This window comes from Amblyraja radiata, chromosome 2, assembly GCF_010909765.2.
Source record: "Amblyraja radiata isolate CabotCenter1 chromosome 2, sAmbRad1.1.pri, whole genome shotgun sequence".
In the NCBI taxonomy this organism is placed as follows: domain Eukaryota; kingdom Metazoa; phylum Chordata; class Chondrichthyes; order Rajiformes; family Rajidae; genus Amblyraja; species Amblyraja radiata.
The window spans coordinates 106691367-106715202 of NC_045957.1; the positions used below are offsets into that span (position 1 = coordinate 106691367).

At 42.4% G+C, this 23836-nt stretch overlaps 1 protein-coding gene across 1 annotated transcript in view; it reads right to left on the reverse strand.

Annotated features, from left to right (window-relative positions):
• LOC116966556 (ATP-dependent translocase ABCB1-like) overlaps positions 1-23836 on the reverse strand; it is a 97470-nt gene that overhangs the window by 41701 nt on the left and 31933 nt on the right. Inside the window, exons 6-12 of the mRNA XM_033012933.1 lie at positions 20308-20432; positions 18409-18580; positions 12617-12730; positions 11196-11306; positions 10132-10257; positions 4379-4582; positions 2909-3079 (exon numbers count right to left, since the gene is read on the reverse strand). Of these exons, the coding sequence (XP_032868824.1) occupies positions 2909-3079; positions 4379-4582; positions 10132-10257; positions 11196-11306; positions 12617-12730; positions 18409-18580; positions 20308-20432 (1023 nt within the window). The remainder of the gene's footprint in view (positions 1-2908; positions 3080-4378; positions 4583-10131; positions 10258-11195; positions 11307-12616; positions 12731-18408; positions 18581-20307; positions 20433-23836) is intronic.

Here is a 23836-nt window from a genome sequence, read left to right on the forward strand (position 1 = left end):
GTAATACGGGCATTGGCCACTAGATGGCGCTTATTTTCCCGATCTCATTTTCTAATTAGTTTAATTAATGTGCAACTTTTGACAATGACGAGTTATGACTTCCTTCTCAATTATATTTCATCTAAATCTGTGGAAAATTTCATGTAGTTTGGTGACTTGGGTCACAAAAACCTATTTCTAGACACATTTTTGATGCTCGGCCCACAGCCTATAAGGAAGACACAAACAAAGTAACTGTTCAACTCTTCTGCCATTTCCTTGTTCTCAATAATAATTCCACCTACTTCTGCCTTCAAGGGACCCACATTTGTCTTTAATAATCTTTTTCTCTTAACATACCTAAAGAAGCTTTAGGTACGATCTAGGGGATGATTGGGTTAACATACAATGAGTATTTGACACCACTGGGCCTTTACCCACTTGAGTTCCGAAGATGAGGAAGGGACATTATTGAAACATGAAATAATGAAAGGCCTGGATAGAGTACATGTGGAGAGGATGTTTCCACTAATGAGAGATTCTAGAACCAGAGGGCGAAGCCTTAGAATAAAAGGATGTATATTTAGAAAGGAGATAAGTTCTTTAGTCGGAGGGTGGTGAATCTGTGGAATTCCTTGTCACAGATGGCTGTGGAGGCAACTTCCTCCCTTAAACAATCACGATCATAAAGTAATTATCCTTGCAACAGATGAAACAATGAGCCATCATGTTTGCCTACATAACACCAGTGTCAGAACTTCAAGGCGCTCACTGGAATTCCATGTTCTTCGTAAATAACGAACGGTTCAAGTTTTTGTTCATTCATTGAATCTTGGGATGTGAATGCTACTGCCAAGGCCACTATCAATCCCCAATTGCTCCTGAACTGAGGAGGCAGGAAAGAGTCAATGATAAACACAAAATGCTGGAGTAACTCAGCAAGTCAGGCAACATCTCTGTAGATGACGTTTTGGGTCAAGACCCTTCTTAAGAGCCGAAACGTCACCCATTCCTTCCATCCAGAAATGCTGCTTGTCCCACTGAGTTACTCCAGCATTTTGTGTCTATCTTTGATGTAAATCAGCATCTGCAGTTCCTTCCTACACACTAAAGGGCCTGTCCCACCAGCATGCGATTGCATGCATCTAGCGCGACCAAATGTGGTGGCTTGAGGCGTACAGCCTCGTGGGGCCAGTCCCACTTCCAACCGCGGAGCCATCTGGAGTTGTGCGGGGCTGGTCCAGACATCATACTCACCAATCAGCTGGGCAGGAGGCGGGCCGACTGAATTTGGACGTCGCACGGCGTTGGGCGGTTACGTCATCACGCAACGGCACGCCGGGCGGTGATGTCATCACGCAACACCACGCGCTAGGCGTACGCCATCAAGATGCTTCATACGGTGTCGAAACGCTGCGTACGCCCGTCGAGGCGCTGCGTACGCCCATCTAGGCGCTGCGTACGCCCATCGAGGCGCTGCGTACGGCCTCAATGCGGCTGTGGGCCGACAGGCCGTTGTCGCATGGAATTTTTGGACGTTTTTCGGAGCCCCGCGCGATGTCGGGACCAGTCCTGCACAACTCCATACGGCTCCGGCAATCGAAGTGGGACCGGCCCCGTGAGGCCGTACGGCTCAAGCGACCACGTTAGGTCGCGCTAGCCGCATGCAGTCGCATGCTGGTGGGACAGGCCCTTAAGAGTCAATTACGTTGGCGGAAGTGGAGTAATCTTCAGGCTGGACCAGGTGAGGATGGAGGAGTTCAAACCCTGAAGGAGAATCTTGAACCCGACAGGTTTCTAATGACAATCAAATAGTTTCCAACTTACAGCTCAAAGTAAACCCTCATTATAACAGACCATGTGGGGGGGGGGGGGGGGGGGGGGATGTCCTTTATTGCCAATTGTCTACTATAACAGAGTAAGGGATTCCCACTACCAAATGCCCAGTGTGAAAGGACATTGACTTTAAACGTTAACTCCGTTTCTCCTTCGAAAGACACTAACGTGCCTAACCTGCTGAGTGTACAAAGTTCTTTTAACAACTAAAAACATTTGTTTTGTTAGTGCAAGCTAAAAATACCATAGGCTGTCTGTTACATTGTTTAATGGAGTTAAGTGTAATTGGAAGCAATTGGTGGTCAATTTTGATGGCTTGTCATGTCAATTTCATTGGTGAACTGTGATAACTGTTGGGATACTAACTCTGCTAGAACTAAAATCTGTTATATTCCCGAGAGTGTTTTATTGTCATGTGTCCCAGATAGATCAATGAAATTCTTACTTGATGTAGCACAACAGAAAATGTAAACATAGTACACTGTAAACAATATGACCAAAGAGGTCCATAAAAACAAGGGTTTACTGTCAATGTGAATTTTTCCACAGGGTACTTAAATTACCACTTCCACTTAAGGTATCAGTTCCAAGGTGACTAAAAATGCAGGCAATATTCCAGGTGTAGTCATACCAAGGTCTGGTTAATATACTCAAGACATCCCTGCTCCTCCACTCAAGACATTTGCAGCCAGGCTGTGGAATGGTGGTAATGGAATGGGTACTGGTGTTGGGCAGTTATGGCCCGGGATATTGGTGGTGCAGGATGGTGGTGGTATGGGTGGTGATAGGGTGCTGGCTGTGCAAGGAAATTATGGTGTAGGGCGGTAGCTGGGGATGGTGATGCAGTGCAATGGTGGGAGGTCGTGGCATTGGCAGTGTGGGGTGGTGCGAGTGGCGGCATAGAGGTGTGGTGTGGTGTTAGCGTGCGGCAAAGCTGGTGTGAGGTGGGGCTTTGGTCGTGCAGAGTGATGGTGGTGAAGGGGGAGATGATTTTGTTATCAAAGTGAAAATGTGAACCACACTTACTATTTTGCAACAAGCCTCCAGCAACACAACCAAGCTCACAATGCCAGTGTGGCGAGACCATCAGTACCTTGTCAAGTGCAACCTGGACTGCAGCTTCACTCTCAGCATCTAATGCAGACGTCGCTTCATCCAGCAGCAGGATTTTGGGATTGCGAACCAGTGCACGTGCAATGGCAATTCTTTGCTTCTGACCTCCACTGAGCTGAGTGCCTCTTTCTCCAACTAATGTATTGAATTTCTGCAGCAAAACGCAGGGATAGAGCTGTTAGTAGGTTTACAATGGATTTGTAATAAACAAAATGTTACACATATGAGCTTTGAAAAACCTCCATGATCCTAACAGCTACCTGAAGGCTTTCACCTTTCACGGTGATCAGCCCAACTAATGCATATTCACATTGTAAAGGTGTTTGAATGCTCTAAAAGCATTGGGGCATGGACACATTTCCTCAGCCACAGTGGCATAGGGGCGGCACAGTGGTGCAGCGGTAGAGCTGCTGCCTTACAGCGCCAGAGATCCGGGTTCAATCCCGACTACAGTTACTGTCTGTACGGAGTTTATACGTTCTCCCTGTGACCGTGTGGGTTTTCTCCGGGTGCTGAGGTTTCCTCCCACACTCGAAAAATATACATGTGTGTAGGTTAATTGACTTCGGTAAAATAATTATAAATTGTCCCTGGTGTGTAGGATAGTGTTAGTGTACGTGGTGATCACTGGTCAGGGTGAATTCAGTGGGCCGAAGGGCAGGTATCCCTGCAGTAAACTAAATCAGATAGAAAATAAAATATAAGGGGAACATGGGAAGAAAAGCATCATTTCAAGGAGATCTTAATCTCCTGGAGGATAGATCAGACCTAGAACAGGTAGCTTTGCTTGAGACAATTTTAATGGTAGGTATGAATTGGGGTGGGAGATTGCAACCTTCACGCGGTCCGCCCTGTTTTAACAAATGCAATCAACCTGGCATGCACAATCAAATAAAACAAGTTGTCCTACAACTTTAGGCTGTGCACGCCATACGCACGAAGAAGAAGAATAGGTAGGAATTCATAACAGAAGGCAAATGGATATTTTATTTTGACACACATCTGACAACAGTTATACTACATGCCGCCGTGTGGAATCATTGGATCTAGACCAGCAGGTCCATTTATTTAAGATGCTATTTTATAGAGCAGACCCTGTGAGTGACTGTCTTCATCAAAGTATCTATACATAAATCAACCTCTTGAGGTGCAGAAATTATAATGGCAACTCAGAATAGGTACGGTCGTTACCGACAAACAAGGAATTACAAATGCTGATTTATTAAAAAAAAAAGATACAAAGTTCAGGAGTAACTCAGCAGGTCAAGCAGCCTCTCTGGAGAACATGGATAGGTGACATTTCAGGTCAGGACCATTCTTCAGACTGGGTAAATAAAGAAGGGTCCCAACCTGAAATGCCAATTATCCATGTTCTACTGACATACTACCTGAGTTGACTCGCTGAGTTACTCCAGCACTTTGTGTCTTTTTCGTTAAGATCATTACTTACATCTGGCAATTTCATAATGAATTCATATGCATTAGCTTCCTTGGTAGCCTCTTCAATGTCAGTCATGCTGACATCTTCACAGCCATAGCGAATGTTATCAGTTATTGTGGTGGCAAAGAGGATGGGCTCCTGGCTCACAACTCCAATAAATTCTCTGAGATGCCTAACATTCAAGGACCGAATATCATGTCCATCGAGCATTATCTGTTGGAGATGGTACAGCAAATCAATAGTTATGGACACCAGTGATTTGGAAAATTCTGTAAGCAAAGCCATTACCATGAAATAAACAACCTGGGCGAGAAAAAAATGTTATTAATTAAATAGATTAATCAAAAGAAAGAAACTGCACACATTAAACGTAAGCGGGATTCCTAACTGTGCCTTCTCAGACACCAAACAATGATCTTGTAGAGGTCCACGCATTGTGTAAACATTCTGTTTAATAATTAACCGATACAGCCCCATCGCTCTCGCGCGCATCAAGTTAATATATCACTATTACTAATGTGCCGTCGCTCGTGACACCCGAGTTCCACTCCAACTGCCAATCCTTCTAATTCCAATGTGGTGCCGTGTTGCAATACCTGGTAAGGTCCCTCATAAGGCCTTTGCAGTGGCGTACGTTGGGAATCGTGGCAAAGGAAGACATACTGGCAGTCCTGGAGGGCAGACCTGGAGGGACGTACGTGGTGGTGAGTCCGTGGCGGGATGTTGGGACTGGCGAGAGCGTGCCCACCTTCTCCCGGAGGTGCGTCAGCATTGTCGTAGGCGGTTCCTGATGTCCACATGCCACCGGGGTGAAGTCCCCTGGGACCGTAAGCAGGACGCCATACACCAACTCGGTAGAGGAAATTGCCAGGTCCTCTTTCGGGGCAGTGCGTATGCCCAGCAGGACCCACGGCTATTCTTCCATCCAGTCCGGGCCCGTGAGCCGTGCCTTCAGGGCTGCCTTCAGGTGCCGGTGAAACCTCTCCACTAGGCCGTTCGTTTGTGGGTGGTAGGCCGTAGTGTGGTTCAGCTGAGCGCCAAGCAGCCGGGTCATCGCTGACCAAAAATTGGAGGTAAACTGCGCACCTCTGTTGGAGATGTCCACCAGCACACCAAAGCGGGCGATCCAGTGGGCAGTGAGGGCACGTGCACACGTTGCAGTGGATGTCTCCAAAAGTGGGAAGGCTTCCGGCCATCTCGTGAATTGGTCCACATCTCTGGATGGGGGCAGCGGTCCAACGATGTCCACGTGGATGTGGTCGGAACGCCGGTGTGGCAGGGCGAAATTTTGCAGCGGCACCTTGATGTGTCGCTGAATCTTTGAGGTTTGACAGGGGATGAATGCCCTGGCCCAGTTGCCGACCAGTTTGCGCACACCTTGCCACATGAACTTGGCTGTCACCAGTGCCGTTGTTGTCCGAATGGAAGGGTGAGTCAAACCATGAACCATGTCGAAAATGCAGCGGCACCAGGCGGCAGGGATGATGGGTCTTGGTTGCCCGGTAGACACCACACAGAGGAGCATGGTGTCAGCGGGCCCCAATCGCACATCCTCCAACAACAGGCCTGAGATGGTGGTGCAGTAGGTGAACATCTCCTCATCCTCTCGCTAGGTGGCCGCCATGGCCGTATAGTCGTCACCTGGGGCCAAAGCGTGGATGGCATTGATGGTGGCGCGGGCCAATGCATCTGTGACCGGGTTGTTTTTGCATGCGATGTGCAGGACACAAACAGGTTGTCCCCACAGTTGTCCTGTGTCCACGAGAAAACACCGCCGCAAATGATGGTCCCAGGTGTAGAGGAGGTGATGCTTGTGGCCGGCCGCAGTAGTCACCACTGGCGGCCGGTCGAGGCGTTTCCCTGGATGCATGCTGGGTGGTTGGCATCGGCGGGCCTCGAAACTTCACCTCTGGTGGTAGTAGCACCATGTACCTTTGCCGGCGTCGCTCGTGGTCGGCCTCACTGCCGTGCCTCTTGACCTGCCGAGGCACCGCTAACACCCGACTGATGGTGGTGCCAACCCTGCTGTTTCGCCTGCCACAGCACGTCTGCACGGGCTGCCAGCAGTCAGGGGTCGGTGAAATTGTCGTCCGCGAGGAGCAGGCGAATGTCATCAGGCATCTGCTCGAGGAACACCTGTTCGAACAGCAGGTAGGTCATGTGTCTGCCAATCAAGGCAAGCATTTTATCCATAAGCACGGATGGCTTGCGATCGCCGAGGAGTCTGGCTGCCCTGTCTCGGCGGCTGAGGCCGAAAGTGCACAAAAGGAGCGTTTTCACTTCAATATTTATTCTATGTCATTTGAATCTCAGTGAGGCTCAAACGAAACTCCGTTTCTACAGCCATACAAACAAAACAATTCCTACAAGACACACAAACAATTCAATTCACACAAACATCCATCACAGTGAATCTCCTCCTCACAGTGATGGAAGGCAAAGTCTTTTCTCTCCCCTGCACCATTTTTCTCCCGATGTTGAAGCCCCAGGCGGACAATGGTAAGTCCCACGGCCATTTAAGGCCGTGCCGGGCAATGTACGGCCCCGCTCCAGGTCTAAATGTCACAAAGTTGGGGCCCCCGGCGGGCGTTGGAATGTTCCGCGGCCATTGAAGCAGCGCGGGGCGATGTATGGTCTCGCTCCGGGTCGTTCCAACCCCGCGAAACGAGCTGGAGAAGTTGCATTGCCGGCGCTCCGAAAACCAGCGAGCTCCCGATGTCACAGTCCACCGGCCTGCAGCTGGAGCCTCCCAGCTCCGGAGTCGGGCCGCAGCAGTGAGCCACAACTGCTCCCAATGCTCCGAGGCCAGCCAGCTCCGCAGCTGCGCACTCCGCTAGGCCCAAATGACAACGGAGACCCAACAGTGAAAAGGTCGGGTCTCCCGTGCAGGGAAGCGATTTTAAAAGTTTCCCCTCCCCCCGCCCCCCACATATACACAGTTAAAAAGCGTATATAAAAATAAACACGACAACTACATTTAACTAGATTAAAAATAATAAAAAGACAGACAGGCTGTAGGGGCCGCTGTAACGTGAGTCGCGCCGCCTACTCCAACTTTGAGGCCCTTGTAACAGGAGATGTGGAGTCAGTATGGTTAGAACTAAGGAATTGTAAGGGTAAAAAGACCCTAATGGAACTTATCTACAGGCCCCCAAACAGTAGCCTGGACATCGGGTGCAAGTTGAATCAGGAGTTAAAATTGGCATGTAGCAAAGGGAATGCTGTGGTTGTTATGGGACATTTCAACATGCAGGTAGACTGGGAAAATCAGGTTGGTACTGGACCCCAAGAAAGGGACTTTGTAGCGTGCCTTTGTGATGGATTCTTAGAGCAGTTTGTATTGGAGCCTACCAGGGAGAAGGCAATTCTGGATTTAGTGTTAAGTAATGAATCGGATAATATGGTCAGTTTTAATCTACAATTGGAGAGGGAGAAGGGTAGATCAGAGGTGTCAGTGTTACAGTTGAATAAAGGGGACTATGGAGCCATGAGGGAGGAGCTGGCCAAAGTTGACTGGAACGATACCCTAGCAGGGATGACAGTGCAACACCAATAGCAGGTATTTCTAGGAATAATACAGAAGGTGCAGGATCAGTTTATTCCTAGGAGGAAGAAAGATTCCAAGGGGAGTAAGGGGAGACCGTGGCTGACAAGAGAAGTCAGGGACAGTATAAAAATAAAAGAGAAGAAGTACAATGTAGCGAAGATGAGCGGGAAGCCAGAGGATTGGGTAATGTTTAAAGAGCAACAGAAGATAACCAAAAAGACAATACGGGGAGAAAAGATGAGGTATGAAGGTGAGCTTGCCAAGAATATAAAGGAGGATAGTAAAAGCTTCTTTAGGTATGTGAAGAGGAAAAAAATAGTTAAGACCAAAGTTGGACCCTTGAAGACCGAAAAAGGTGAATTTATTAAGGGGAGCAAGGAAATGGCAGATGAGTTGAACAGGTACTTTGGATCAGTTTTCACTAAGGGGGACACAAACAATCTTCCTGATATAGTAGTGGCCAGAGGATCTGGGGTGACAGAGGAACTGAAGGAAATTCACATTAGGCAGGAAATTGTGTTGGGTAGACTGATGGGACAGAAGGCTGATAAATCCCCAGGGCCTGATGGTCTGCATCCAAGGGTACTTAAGGAAGTGGCTCTAGAAATCGTGGATGCATTGGTGATAATTTTCCAATGTTCTATAGACTCAGGATCAGTTACTGTGGATTGGAGGGTAGTTAATGTTATCCCATTTAAGAAAGGCGGGAGAGAGAAAACAGGGAATTATAGACCAGTTAGCCAGACATCGGGGAAGATGCTGGAGACAATTATAAAAGATGAAATAGCTGCACATTTGGATAGCAGTGACAGGATCGGTCCGAGTCAGCGTGGATTTACGAAGGGAAAATCATGCTTGACTAATCTTCTGGAATTTTTTGAGGATGTAACTAGGAAAATGGACAAGGGACAGCCAGTGGATGTAGTGTACCTGGACTTTCAGAAAGCATTTGAGAAGGTCCCACATAGGAGATTAGTGGGCAAAATTAGGGCACATGATATTGGGGGTAGAGTGCTGACATGGATAAAAAATTGGTTGGCAGACAGGAAACAAAGAGTAGGGATTAACGGATCCCTTTCAGAATGGCAGGCAGTGACTAGTGGGGTACCGCAAGGCTCGGTGGTGGGATCGCAGCTATTTACAATATACATCAATGATTTGGATGAAGGGATTCAAAGTAACATTAGCAAATTTGCAGATGACACAAAGCTGCGTGGCAGTGTGAACTGTGAGGAGGATGCTATGAGAATGCAGGGTGACTTGGACAGGTTGGAGGAGTGGGCAGATGCATGGCAGATGAAGTTTAATGTGATTAAATGTGAGGTTATCCACTTTTGGCAAAAACAGGATGGAAGTTAGTGTTCTAAATGACGTCAAGTTGGGAAAAGGGGAAGTACAACGGGATCTGGGGGTCATTTGCTGAGAAAATTGAGCGACTGGGCTTGTATACTGGAGTTTAGAAGGATGAGAGGGTTCTTATTGAAACATATAAGATTGTGAAGGGTGTGGACACTCTCGAGGCAGGAAACATGTTCCCGATGTTGGGGGAGTCCAGAACCAAGGGCCACAGTTTAAGATTAAAGGGCAAGCCATTTAGAATGGAGACGAGGAAACAGTTTTTCTCACAGAGGGTTGTGAGTCTGTGGAATTGTCTGCCTCGGAGAGCGGTGGAGGCCGGTTCTCAGGATACTTTCAAGAGAGAGCTAGATAGGGTCTTAAAGATAGCAGAGTCAGGGGATATGGGGAGAAAGCAGGAACCGGGTACTAATTGGGGATGATCAGCCATGATCACATTGAATGGTGCTGGCTCGAAGGGCTGAATGCACTTATTGTCTATTGTCCAACTCATTCTGGCAATGCAGCAATTGCACACAAACAACTTGTATGTAGTATGCCTGAAATTTATGGACATATGTGAAGCAAATACATTGGAGTTTCTATATATTAAAGTTACACTTGTGCAATAAATAAAGCTTCAATATCCTTAGTTATAAACTACAATAAACTGTTTCAAAGTAGTTATAAAAATGAACTCCCTGCTTCAAATGGATGATTAATGCTTTTGTTTTATTCCTCAGCATGCATTAGACTTTAATTCACTCAAGAATACTTGGAATCTCCCTCCACCCCACCTCTCTCAGTTTTATTATCCCCAAAATACATGATGTGTTCAATGGCATTTTGATAGCATGACAAACATTGGGAAATGTCTTACCATTCCATCTTCAGGATCGTATAATCTCTGCAGAAGCTGAATGGTGGTGCTCTTTCCACAGCCACTGTTGCCAACCAGTGCAACTGTTTGGCCACTTTGTAACTTCAAGTTCAGACCCTTCAATATCTACCTCAAAACAACAGAGATGGAAAAGGTATTTGCGTTTGGCTTTAATATATAGTGTTTTGTGTCATTATGTTTTACTTCTATTCTGAAAGTTAGGGGCATGCAAATTTCTCGTTTTATGCTTTTAAAAGGTAGTTGGTTAAAAACTTAATGTCAATATCAGAAATGTAATTTAATTTAAGCTTATGCTAACAAAGACTATCAATAAAATATGACAGGCAGAACATGCTTACTGTTTAAAATTCTGCATTACAAAAGAGTATCGGTTAAAAACCTACTCAACTAATAAATTAAATTACTAATTGTAAACTGTTGTCATGTAAAACTGAATATTCTGTCTTCTCCCAACTTAAGTAATTTTCCTTCATGTGCATTATAAACTATTTATTGAGTGTAATCATTCGATGATGCACTAACTTTTAATTGCAATGAAGAGTATACATGAATCTTTAAATCTTATGATAATAGAATGATCTCACCTTAATCATAAAGGATTACTTAATATGCATAGACGTTATCACAGTTCCACAAAAATATAAACTGCCTTGAACTTTTTCAGAGAGGTAAATAAGACCGAATGTAAATGCGGATCTTAGATATAATATAATATATTACATATAATAGTTTCAACTTTATCTTCTTATTGAAGGAACAGAGACTGCAATTTTATGTAGAAACAAAGAACCTCAGATGCTGGTTTACACACAAGATAGACACAAAGTGCTGGAGTAACTCAGGGGATCCGACAGCATCTCTGGAAATAAAGGATCGATGACGTTTCAGGTCGGAACCCTTCTTCAGAAGAAAGGTATGAAGAAGGATTCCAACCTGAAACATCACCCATCCTTTATCTCCAGAGATGCTGCCTGGCATGCTGAGTTACTCCAGCACTTGTGTCTATCACTGCATTCTCATTACCTGAATGACTCGAGTCCTACCTTAACATCAGGTCGTGATGGATATTTGAAATACACATTTGAAAATTCGACATCTCCTTTAATTTGACTGAGTCTGTGTCCACTTTCCGAAAAACTATCAATTGATGGTACCTGAATTATGATAGAAATCAGCAAAATTGTAAATAATCATATCTATTAATGCAGGATATAAATTTCCAATTGCAGCTGTAAATGTGGTTAGCAGATACAGATGTATGCGGCATGTGAAAGTGAAAGTGTGACCAAAGAAGTTTCAAAGAGAGAGACACAAGAAAAACTGATATTTAGACAACAAAAGCGAGAGTGGGAAGGAAGGTCAATGGATTTGACAAAAATGTGGATTTTTACTTGGCATGTGCTTAAAGGTGGCCTCAATTTCATTCTTTGCCTGTACAGTGTCCAACAATCTATCAAACCTGGTAGAGAATATTCATGAGTGAAGGAAATCTGTGGGCATATCAGGCATTAATTCAAATGTGAACCAGTCTGGGGGAAAAAAAAAATTCTCATATTAACTGCAAGCAGTGATCTAAAATTAAAAGAACAGCTTTGTAGAGCACAGGCGACTCGAGAAATGTGGCTTATAAAATGACATAACCATGTTCTTGTGTACATCAGTCGAAAGTAAGACCATGGAGCCATGTTAATTATCCTACATCAAACCAGACATCAGACACAAGCTAAATTATGCTGCACTATTGTGACTATCAAGAAGGCTTCCAGACTAAACCTATGTTGTCATTTAGCACATCAAACATGGTCTTAAGAGTATTTGTACAAGTATATCAATAATTGGGATATTTGGGAATAATTGGTAATGCCTTCCTTAATGTCAGCAGGACAAAAGAGCTAGTTATTGACTTCAAGAAACAAGGTGTTGTATACACCCTAAGCAGCACTAATAGTGCCAATGGCTGGCAGGTTCAAGTTCCTAGATGCAAATATCACCAACAATTTGTTCTGGACTAACCACATTGAAGCTACAGACAAAAAAAAAACACAAATCCTCTTTCCTCAGAACTCTCAAAGACAAAGGAGGTTCCGCATGTCTCCAATGACTCTCATCAATTTCTGCAGATGCACTATTGAAGGCATGCTATCGGGATGCATCACAGCTTAGTTTGGCAACACCTCTGCCCGATTGCAAACAAAAAAAATGCAGAGGGTTGTAGGCCTATTCAATGATACTTATGACATATATCGTACTTTCAATAAAATTAACAAACAATGTACTATTGTTGTCCAGAAAAAAAGCAACTGTTGGCAAGTTTAATGCCGAACTGTATTCCTTTGCTTATCGGGTTGTCCATTTGAAGATCCACTGGGTGATCAAAAGGTTTAAAAGCATCCCTTTCCCCCAGCTTTCCAATCCAAGTATCGACCAACAATGAACGCGTGCTCTGATAGATTGACCCGGTTACCTGGTCCATGATGTGATAGACCACATGCGCTGCTCCCCTTGCACTGGCAAATGCTTCAATGTGCGGTGATGATTGACCAATGGAAAATGCACCAATTAAGACTGCGAAGAATACCTGAAAAAATTGAAGAATAAAAATAAACTAGGTTACTCTGACCAAAAAAGCAAGAATTCTTTTTTTTTTTTTTTTTTATTATTTTTATTAGAAGTACGGTAAATTACAATAATACACAACACATATATCTTAATACATTTTTTGTACCGCTTCATTTTTTTTGAGCTTTAAGAAAAAGATAGAAGTAAGGAAAGTAAAGAAAGTGCGCAAGAGTCGTGAAGTGCAAGAGAGTGTTGGGAAAAGAAAGCCCCTTAAAAAAGAAGTTAGAGAAGGAAGTGAAGTAAGAAAGTAGACCCTAGAAAAGAAAGAAAAATAAAGTAAGGACACTCGCTCTATTATAACATTGAACTCCACAGAAAGACTACCAACCAAGTCTGTTTTTGTTGTTTTACCTCCCATTGCCAGGTCCTGATACCATTTATTTATTTATTTATTTTTAAAATTACTATTGCACCTCATGCTTGTAATAGGTCCATAAACGTAGACCACGTCTTTTGGAATTGGTTTGCTTTACCTGCTAAGAGGAATCTCATCTCTTCCAGATGTAATGTTTCAAACATATTTGATGTCCACATTTTTATTGTTGGTGTGGGCGCATATTTCCAGAATTTAAGTATGAGCTTTTTTCCCATTATTAGCCCGTAATTGAGTAAATTCTTCTGATACACGTTTAATTCAGGGATACCTTCCGATATCCCAAAAATGATCCATTCTGGTTTTGGTACCAGTTTTATTTTAATTAATTTTGAAAAAATATCAAATATTCCATGCCAGAATTTTTGGATTTTTGTACAAAAAACAAAAGAATGCGCTATGGTAGCTTCTTGACACAGACATTTATCACAGATTGGTGAAACATTAGGAAAGATTTTATTTAATTTAGTTTTTGAATAATATAGTCTATGTAATGTTTTGAATTGGATAAGCGCATGTCGTACATTGATCGAGCATTTATGCACCTGTAGTAAATGATTATCCCAGCTCTCTTTTGAAATGTTTATAGCTAATTCTTGTTCCCAGTCTCTTCTAATTCCATCTGTTGTGGGTATTTCTATGTTTAAAATGATATTATATAAGTACGATATTAGATTAGCTGATTCCGCCTTTGTCTTCATTGCTTCATCCAGTAAGTCGGAAGGCATATTATGATAGTCTTTTGTGTATTTTTTCAGATAATCACGAATTTGAAGATATTTAAAATATTGGTTATTTTTCAAATTATATTTCAGTTGTAGTTGTTGAAATGATAGTAATTTTCCCACTTCATACAGATCTTCGAGCGTTTTGATTCCCATTCTTTCCCATTGTATAAATGATTTGTCTATGATTGATGGTTTAAACGATGGGTTATTGACTATTGGTATTGAGAGAGATAGGTTTCTTAATTTTAGATTCTGTTTTATTTGTTTCCATGTTCTAATTGTGCTATGTATAATTGGGTTTTTATTATAATTTTTATTATTCAAATTTATTGGTGAGAGGATAATCGCTCCTATATTACTCGGGGAGCAGTCCCCTTTTTCTATTACAATCCAGTCCGCCTGCTGGGCAGAATTGTCCAGCAGGTGAATCATATTTTTAATATTTACTGCCCAATTATAATACATAAAGTTAGGGAGCGCTAGACCCCCCCACTCTTTTCGTTTATTAAGGTGTGTTCTTTGTATTCTATGGGGTTTATAATCCCATATGAAATTTGTAATGTCTGAGTCCAATTTTTTGAAAAACTTTTGTGGGAGATATATAGGTATTGATTGAAATAGGTATAGAATTTGTGGTAAGAAAATCATTTTTATAGCGTTTATTCTGCCTATTAAGGACATCGGAAGTGTTTTCCAGAATTCAATCAAATTATTTAATTTCTTAAGTAAGGGATTATAATTGGCTTTAAACATATCCTGGTAATTTCTAGTAATTTCAATTCCCAAATATTTGAATTTTTCTGTAGCTATTTTAAAGGGGAATTTCCTGAGGTGTGTTGAGTCTTTTGGTTTTATCGACATAATTTCACTTTTGTTCCAATTTATTCTATATCCTGAAAAGGATCCAAAGTCCTCAATTAAATTTAATATATTCGGTATACTAATTTGTGGTTTTGTGGTGTACAGTAGTACATCATCGGCATATAGGGATATTTTGTTATTTGAATATTTTGTATTATAACCGTAAATATCCAGGTGTGTTCTTATTTTTTCCGCAAGAGGTTCAATTACCAAAGCAAATAACAGCGGAGATAATGAACAACCTTGTCTATTGCCCCTTGATAGTTCAAATTTCGAGGATAATATATTATTAGTTAGTATTCTAGCCATAGGTTTGTTATATAATAGTTTTATCCATGCAATGAAGTTCTCTCCCAATTGGAATTTTTGCAATACTTTAATCATATAATCCCATACTACTTGATCAAACGCTTTTTCTGCGAAAAAAGCAAGAATTCTTATTTGCTTATTCTCCAACTAAAAAAAAAAAATCATAATATATTACTTCCTCAAATGACCATCCAAAATTAGTTTATTTCCCAATAGGTGTAAACCTCAAGGCCAGCCTGAAAATAGACCTGACATCTCACCAAATGATAGAAACAAGGAACTGTAGATGCTGGTTTATATAAAAGGACACAAAGTGCTGGAGTAACTCAGTGGGTCAGGCAGCATTTCATGATTTGGTGATGTTTCAGGTCGGGAGCCTTCTTCAGAGTCAACTAAATATTCTGGAAAAATTCTGAACTTGCATGGACTCTCAGGAAAACTAAACCAAGGCTAGCAGTTTCACAGAACCAAATTCCCAATGTAAGCCGCTGCTGTTTAATACTTAGTTTCCAGAGTAGCATGTTAGAAGTACCAAATTCCAAATATTATGTTGCTGTAATTCAGACCAGCACACACAGTACAACCTGTAGCGGCAGAGTATTATATCGTTCAAGAGATTGCTCCATTATCTCTCTAGCCAGTCTGGAGAGCACATGGCTTTAGGACTATGTTGTTTCAATATGCATGCAAGCTTCTCCATGTCCTTGAGCTCCAAGCTTCTCAAAAGATAAATCTTCATAACACACTCTTTTGATTAATAGTTTAAGAAGGAACTGCAGATGCTGGAAAATCGAAGGTAGACAAAAATGCTGGAGAAACTCAGCGGGCGAGTTTGCAATTAAATTTAATTGCACATTGCAATTAAAAGTTAGAAACTCCATAGATGCTGCCTCATCCGTTGAGTTTCTCCAGCATTTTTGTCTGCCTTTTGATTAATAGTTTCTTTATTGTTGAAGAAAAACAGGAAGATATTCATCCGACCGGCTTCTTTGCTCGTACATTTTAAACGTCGTCAAACTTCAGCTTCTCGCTTTGAAACTTCCCATGTCTCGGCAAAATATCACATGGTCGAAAAGTTATACCTTCTGCCACGATCTTCCGAGCTAAACTAAACTACTAACAGCTTCTGCGCATGAGAAGCCAGCAGCAAGCGCGCCACTGACTACGTAAGAAATCCCACCCACATAATCACGGGCAGAATAAAATTTAAAGGCAAATGCCATAATTCGTTTTAATTCGTTTTTTAAAGTTTTTAGTGAGTCCTGTTTAGTGATGTCTGGAGATTTGGACTTTTTAATGTGGGGGATAGGGGTCAATTTTACTTCTAGGTCCCTACCTGGTCGGTGAGGCAGCTCTTTCTCCGGGCTGCTCGTCGACCCGTCCTCGTGGCCTACCAGCGGGCTTGGAGCGCCGTTTCCTGGCGGGGACCGCCCAGCACCTCAGCTTCGGTGGCGGCACAGCGCTGGAGCACTATCGTGGAGCGGAGCGGGCGATGCCTTGCCTGGGTCGCCGCGCTGGATCGACGCGCTGGTGCTCCGGAGAGCTGGACCGCCGTGTTCAACACCTCCGGGCTGCGGGTCTGCGGAGCGGAGCGGAGCGGAGCGGGCGGCGCCGTTTTCAACATCGGGAGCCTGGGAGCTCCAACCCGGCGCGGCCTTGTCGGCTTCGGAAGCCGCGGTCTCCAGCTAGAAAACGGCCGTTCCAGGTGGCTCAGCCGCTGAGAGGACTCTCCCGACGCCGGGGCAAGACCACCCGGTGAGAACAGCCAGGAACATCGGGCCTCCATAGAGGCAATTGCGGTGGCCTCAATAGGTCTGACTTTGGGGTGAAATTGGGGTGGGGACTGGACATTGTGCCTTCCCCCACAGTGGTATCCATTGTGAGGGGATGATTTTTTTTTGTCTGTAAGGTAATCCTGTTAATCTTTTTCCAAGATGGCTGCCGTGAAGGGAGAGTGGACGCTGGCGCGCTTTAGCTGCCGCTGCTCTCTCTTCACATTGTGTTTTTGATTTTTTGTTTTTGGACTGAATTCTGTTTTTAATTTGTGTTTCTGTGATGTCTTTATTATTTATTTTCTGATTATATGTTTATATTCCTGTTAATCTATGTAAGGTGTCCTTGAGATGTCTGAAAGGCGCCCAATAAATAAAATTTATTATTATTATTATTATAATTAATGACACACAAAATAAAGCCAAATGGCCACTACACAACCCATTACTAATGTCTCATTAAATAATATTGACAACCAATTTATTTGCACTGAGAACAGCATTACTGTAATTGATTTTTATCATTGAAAGCTTAAAAGTTCCCAAAGTATCTTAAAGTAAATTCTGGAAGAGGGCTTTCTGTGGTAAATATAGACAGAAGGACATTTAGGGTGGTGATTGGATCTCTGATTCATGGTCCTCACAATTTTCTTTCCACTAAATGTAAAGAATGAGAAATTTGTGGACGTATCCATTTGACATGAAGGTTATATCACATGAAATCTAGGAGCTAGCTAATTGGATTGATGGAAGGAAGAAGAGGGTGATGGATTGTTTCTCGGTCTGTGCCCCGGTTTGGTGCTGAGTCCATTGTTATCACCAGTTAAAAATCATCTAGATATATGGATAGGATAGTTTTGGAGGGATATGGGCCAGGACCAAATGGGACTAGCTTGGTGAAGCAACTTTAGTGAGCCTAGATGAGTTGGGCTGATGGGACAGTTTCTATGCTGTAGCGTTCTATGACACTCTGACTCACCATGGACGATCTGTATAGATGTCGATCTTAAGGCTTAATTCATGTTTAAATACTGTAGCACAGTGAGGAGGTGTTAACAACACGCTGTTCACACTGTCCAGGCTTTATTAGAATTAAAGGCAAATTTCTTACAAGGCTTGACAGCGTAGATGCAGGTTGTGTTGTGGCCTTGGCAAAGATTCAAGAACCATAAGTCAATGTCTCAAGCTAAGCAATCAAACATTCACAAAAGCAATGGGAAGAAATGTATTTGCTCGGAACACAATTAATCTTTTGAATTCTATATCCACAATATTGAGTACATTCAAGATCGAGACCAATACTTTTTTGCGCGTTAAGGGAATCAAGAGATATGGGGTGAGTGCAGGAAAATGGCACAGAGGTAAAAGACTAGCCTTGATCTGGCTAAATGGTGGAACAATCAATACAATTTAGGTATGAGAGGCCTTCAATTTCTGATACACTACTTGTGTAATGCAGTTTAAATAAGGCCAGACATTGCATTATCCCATGGCATTTAAAAGGGGCTGGAATAGAAATAAAGGTTAGGAAATAATCCCTTCAACTTCTAGGGACATTTACATATTTGTATGCTTAATGCAAAAGGTCACTTACTGTAAGCACTGTTCCAATTGTATAGTCCTCATCCAAAACAAGGGTACTTCCATACCAGAAGGCCAAAGCATAGGAGCCATAGATTATTAAGAAGGTGAAACCTATTGCTAAATTGCTGCTGATGGCCTTTTTGATTCCAAGCTTTTGGCCTTCAATTAAATTTTTTAGGTACCTGAATAAAATGATGATCATTAGATAATAACCACTGCAGTATTTAGCTTCATGTTAACAATGTTGATATAAAGAGATAGAAAAAAACAAATATCCTTCAAAACAATTAATCACATTCCATGATATTCCAGCACACACATACCATTACATCAGGAATTTAATAAAATATTTAAAGATCTAATTCGACAGGAATTTTTCATTGATTGGCATTAAATAATGGTAGAAATTAATTTGATTGAGTTTGATGAGAATCATGAAGTCAATTTGCTCAGTGCTTATCTACCAGCTTCATTACATGTGCTCCCTGTATTTATTTATTAGCAAAAGCTGAAGTCATTGAAGGCTGTTGTAAAGTGGGATAAATGATAAAGGAATGTACTTGCAGTGAGCAATCGGACACCTTGGAACTATAAACAGGTAGGGTGAGGATCATAACTACAAGATGTGCATGGCATTTTCGGGCCTTCATCAGTCAGAGTTTGAGTACAGAAGTTCTAGTTATATAAGATGTTGGTGAGGACATATTGAGTACACAAGAGTATTGTGTTCAGTTTTGAGCATTAAGGAATGCCCAATTATGGGAAGGATGTTGTCATGCTGGAAAGTGTGCAGAGAAGATTTACGTGGATGTTGCCAGGACTCGAGGGCCTGAGCTATAGAGAGAGGTTGAACAGGCTGGTACTATCCCTCGTAGTGCAGGAGGACAAGGGGAGATCTTATAGAGGTGTATAAAATCATGAGAGGAATAGATCGGGTTAACACACAGAGTCTCTTGCTCAGACAAGGTGTAATCGAGAAACAGAGGACTTAGGTTTAAGATGAGGGAGGGAAAGATTTAACAAGAACCCGAGGGGTAACTTTTTTTACACAAAGGGTGGTGGGTGTATGGAAGGAGCTGCTGCAGGGTGTATTTGAGGCAGGTACTGTCACAACGTTTGAGAAACATCTGAGACAGGTACATGGATAGGAAAGATTTAGAGGGGAAAGAAGCTAAACGCAGGCAGGTAGGACTAGTGTAGATGGGACATGTTGTTCGGAGGGGCAAATTGGGCTGAAGGGCCAGTTTCCACTCTGTATGGCTCTATGACAGTGATGGGTGTTATAGGTGAATAGGAATCATGGTTTTGGATGGGAAGCCTTGCCAACTGAGTTTTCATTGCACATTATGCAGTAGTAACTGTGTGATAGGTCTTTCCTTTTTGATGTATTCCCTGCCCAGGTGTTAATTTGATTAAGAGATTAGTTCCATTTGGATTGGGAGATTTCAGACTATGCCACAAGACAATGCAGTACCATAAACTCAACCTGGCCACCTATGTAAACAGTATGTGGTGTTAACAATTACACATAAAAATGGTTTGCATTTCCAATATTGCAATACAGTCATAGAGTGATACAGTGTGGAAACAGGCCCTTTGGCCCAACTTGCCCACACCGGTCAACATGTCCCAGCTCCACTAGTTGCACCTGCCGGCATTAGGCCAATATCCCTCGAAACCCGTCCTATCCATGAACCTGTCTATGTTTCTTAATCGTTGGGATAGCCCCAGCCTTAACTACCTCCTCTGGCACTTGTTCCGTACACCCACCACCCTTTGTGTGAAAAATGTTACCCTTCAGGCAAAGAAACATTGTCTTCAGGCCCAATAAATCCCATCTTTAATACAAAACCTTATTGCTAAAAGACCCCCAATATCAGCACTGGAGAAAGTGAATATAAATTCTAACCTATCAACTTCTTTATTTTGTCCTCCAAAAGCTACCACAGTTCTGATGGATGATAATGCCTCCTCTGCCACAGCTCCAGCCTTTGCATAGGCACTTTGCTCTTGTTTTGTGAACGAGGTCAGTATCTGAATCAGTACAAAAAAATGGAAAACAATAAAGATTCATATTCAAGAACAATAAAGATTCAATTATTTCCTTAGTTGTCCAAGTAGAAGACGACAAGAAATGTCATTGGATAGTCTGAAGCTCATCCCAGCTGGAGCTACTGTCCTCTTGATAACAACACCGTAGGATCAGGGGGGAAAGGAAACGTTCTCACTTCAAAGAAAAACAGAAAATGCTGGGGAAAATTATCAGTGTGTCAGCCACCATCTGTGGAAAGCTAAAGAGACCATGTTTCAGATGTTGACTGTTTCTTTTTCCAGATGGTGCCTAGCCGACTGAATTATTTCCACATTTCTGTTTGAGTTTTTTTCCCTCACATCTGTATGTCCCATTCAACTTTCACACAAACATCTAATCCACTCCTTGCATATTTTGTCCCGCCTCTGAGGAGAGAACAGCTCCCCCAAATTGCTTTCAACTTCATCCATTAAGCAGGTCTCTAAGATGTGTAAACCATAACTGACTTTGGGATGGGAGGATTTGATTTGTCAATATTAATACAAAATAAAATACAACAACTGACAATGTTTAAGAAAGAACTGCAGACTAACAACTGACAATGTTCGGCTCAAATCACGTTTATAAGAGGATAAACGTGATTGTAACATTTATGATCCGAGAGGCCTTTGGCACAGTAAATGTGGAGAAGATGTTCTGATTGTGCTGATTACCCAGGGTGGCAACAAAATCATTCATATCATAAGGCAGCACATTGGTAATTTGTTGCCTACAATTAAGGTTAAATTAAAAACACATTGTGACCCTTTGCAAAACATATTCGCCCATGAATTTAGGAATGTTTTTTTTGCTTATTTAATTGTTTTAATACTTTTAACTTAAAGTTGTGAAGTTCAGTATCAGCATTCTTTTTAAATGTGATTATTCTTGCAATAAAAAATTTCAAAATAAGTTGAATCTTTGCCAAATGTGGCTTTATTGATAGTGCAATTTCTTTCTTAACCTGATTCAAAGTCCAGTCGTGCCAAAGGCAAAGATAAATGAAACCATATAAACTGATTAGACAATATCTTGTAAGACTAAGAGGATGGACTTTTGGCACAATATTTGATCTTTATAGTTCTAACCTGTCACATGGAGTGTACAGATGTTACAGGAGGTACAGATCATGAGATCATTGATCTCGTGTCCACAATCCCCTGTAAAATAAACATGTGTGCACACGTAATAAGAAGGAACTGCAGATGCTGATTTACAGTGCATTGAGAAAGTATTCAGACCCCTTCACTTTTTCCACATTTTGTTACATTACAGCCTTATTCTAAAATTGATTACATTCATTTTATTTATCATCAATCTATGCACAATACCTCATAATATAAAAGTGAAAACAGGTGTTTAGTAATTTTTGCAAAATAATTAAAAAGAAATAACTGAAATATCACATTTACGTAAGTATTCAGACCCTTTGCTGTGACTCTCAAAATTGAGCTTTGGTGCATCCTGTTTCCATTGATTATCCTTGAGATGTTTCTCCAACTTGATTGGAGTCCACAAGTGGTAAATTAAATTGATTGTACATGATTTGGAAAGGCACACACCTGCCTATATAAGGTCCCACAGTTGACAGTGCATGTCAGAGCAAAAACCAAGCTATGAAGACAAAGGAATTGTCTGTAGACCTCCGAGACAGGATTGTGTTGAGACACAGATCTGGGGAAGGGTATAAAACATTTTTTGCAGCATTGCCGGTCCCCAAGAGCACAGTGGCCTCCGTCATTCTTAAATAGAACTTTGTAACCACCAGGACTCTTCATAGAGCTGGCCGCCTGGCCAAACTGAGCAATCGGGGGAGAAGGGCCTTGGTCAGGGAGGTGACCAAGAACCCGATGGTCACTCTGACAGAGCTCCAGAGTTCCTCTATGGAAATGGGAGAAACTTCCAGAAGGACAACTATATCAAGTTCAAGTTCAAGTGAGTTTATTGTCATGTGTCCCTGTATAGGACAATGAAATTCTTGCTTTGCTTAAGCACACAGAAAAAAATAGTAGGCATTTACTACAAAACAGATAAATGTGTCCATATACCATGATATAAATATATACACACATGAATAAATAAACTGGTAAAGTGCAAATAACAGAAAGTGGTTATTAATAATCAGAGTTTTGTCCGAGCCAGGTTTAATAGCCTGATGGCTGAGGGGAAGTAGCTATTCCTGAACCTGGTTGTTGCAGTCTTCAGGCTCCTGTAACTTCTACCTGAAGGTAGCAAGGAGATGAGTATGTGGCCAGGATGGTGTGGGTCTTTGATGATACTGCCAGCCTTTTTGAGGCAGCGACTGCGATAAATCCCCTCGATGGAAGGAAGGTCAGAGCCGATGATGGACTGGGCAGTGTTATAATTATATTATATATCTGCAGCACTCCACCAATCAGGCCTTTATTGTAGAGTGGCCAGACAGAAGCCACTCCTCAGTCAAAGGCACATGACAGCCCGCTTGGAGTTTGCCAAAAGGCACCTAAACAAGATTCCCTGGCCTGATGAAACCAAGATTGAACTCTTTGGCCTGAATGCCAAGTGTCACGTCTGGAGGAAACCAGGCACCGCTCATCACCTGGCCAATACCATACCTACGGTGAAGCATGGTGGTGGCAGCATCATGCTGTGGGAATGTTTTTCAGCGGCAGGAACTGGGAGACTAGTCAGGATCGAGGGAAAGATGAACGGAGCAAAGTACAGAGAGATCCTTGATGAAAACCTGCTCCAGAGCGTTCAGGACCTCAGACTGGGGCGGAGGTTCACCTTCCAACAAGACAACGACCCTATGCACACAGCCAAGACAACGCAAGAGTGGCTTTGTGACAAGTCTGTGAATGTCCGTAAGGGGCCCAGCCAGAGCCCAGACTTGAACCCGATCGAATATCTCCGGAGGGACCTGAAAATAGCTGTGTATCAACACTCCCCATCCAACCTGACAGAGCTTGAGAGGATCTGCAGAGATGAATGGGAGAAATTAACCAAATACAGGTGTGCCAAACTTGTAGCGTCATACCCAAGAAGACTTGAGGTTGTAATCACTACCAAAGGTGCCTCAATAAAGTACTGAGTAAAGGGTCTGAATACTTATGTAAATGTGATATTTCAGTTATTTCTTTTTAATTATTTTGCAAAAATTTCTAAACACCCGTTTTCACTTTTTTTATTGTCGGCTATTGTGTGTAGATTGCTGATAAAAAAAATGAATTTAATCCATTTTAGAATAAGGCTGTAACGTAACAAAATGTGGAAAAAGTGAAGGGGTCTGAATACTTTCTGAATGCACTGTATACCAAAGAGAGACACAAAGTGTGCAGAAGTTACTCAGTGGGTCAGGCAGCATTCTCCCCATAACCTGTGACAACCA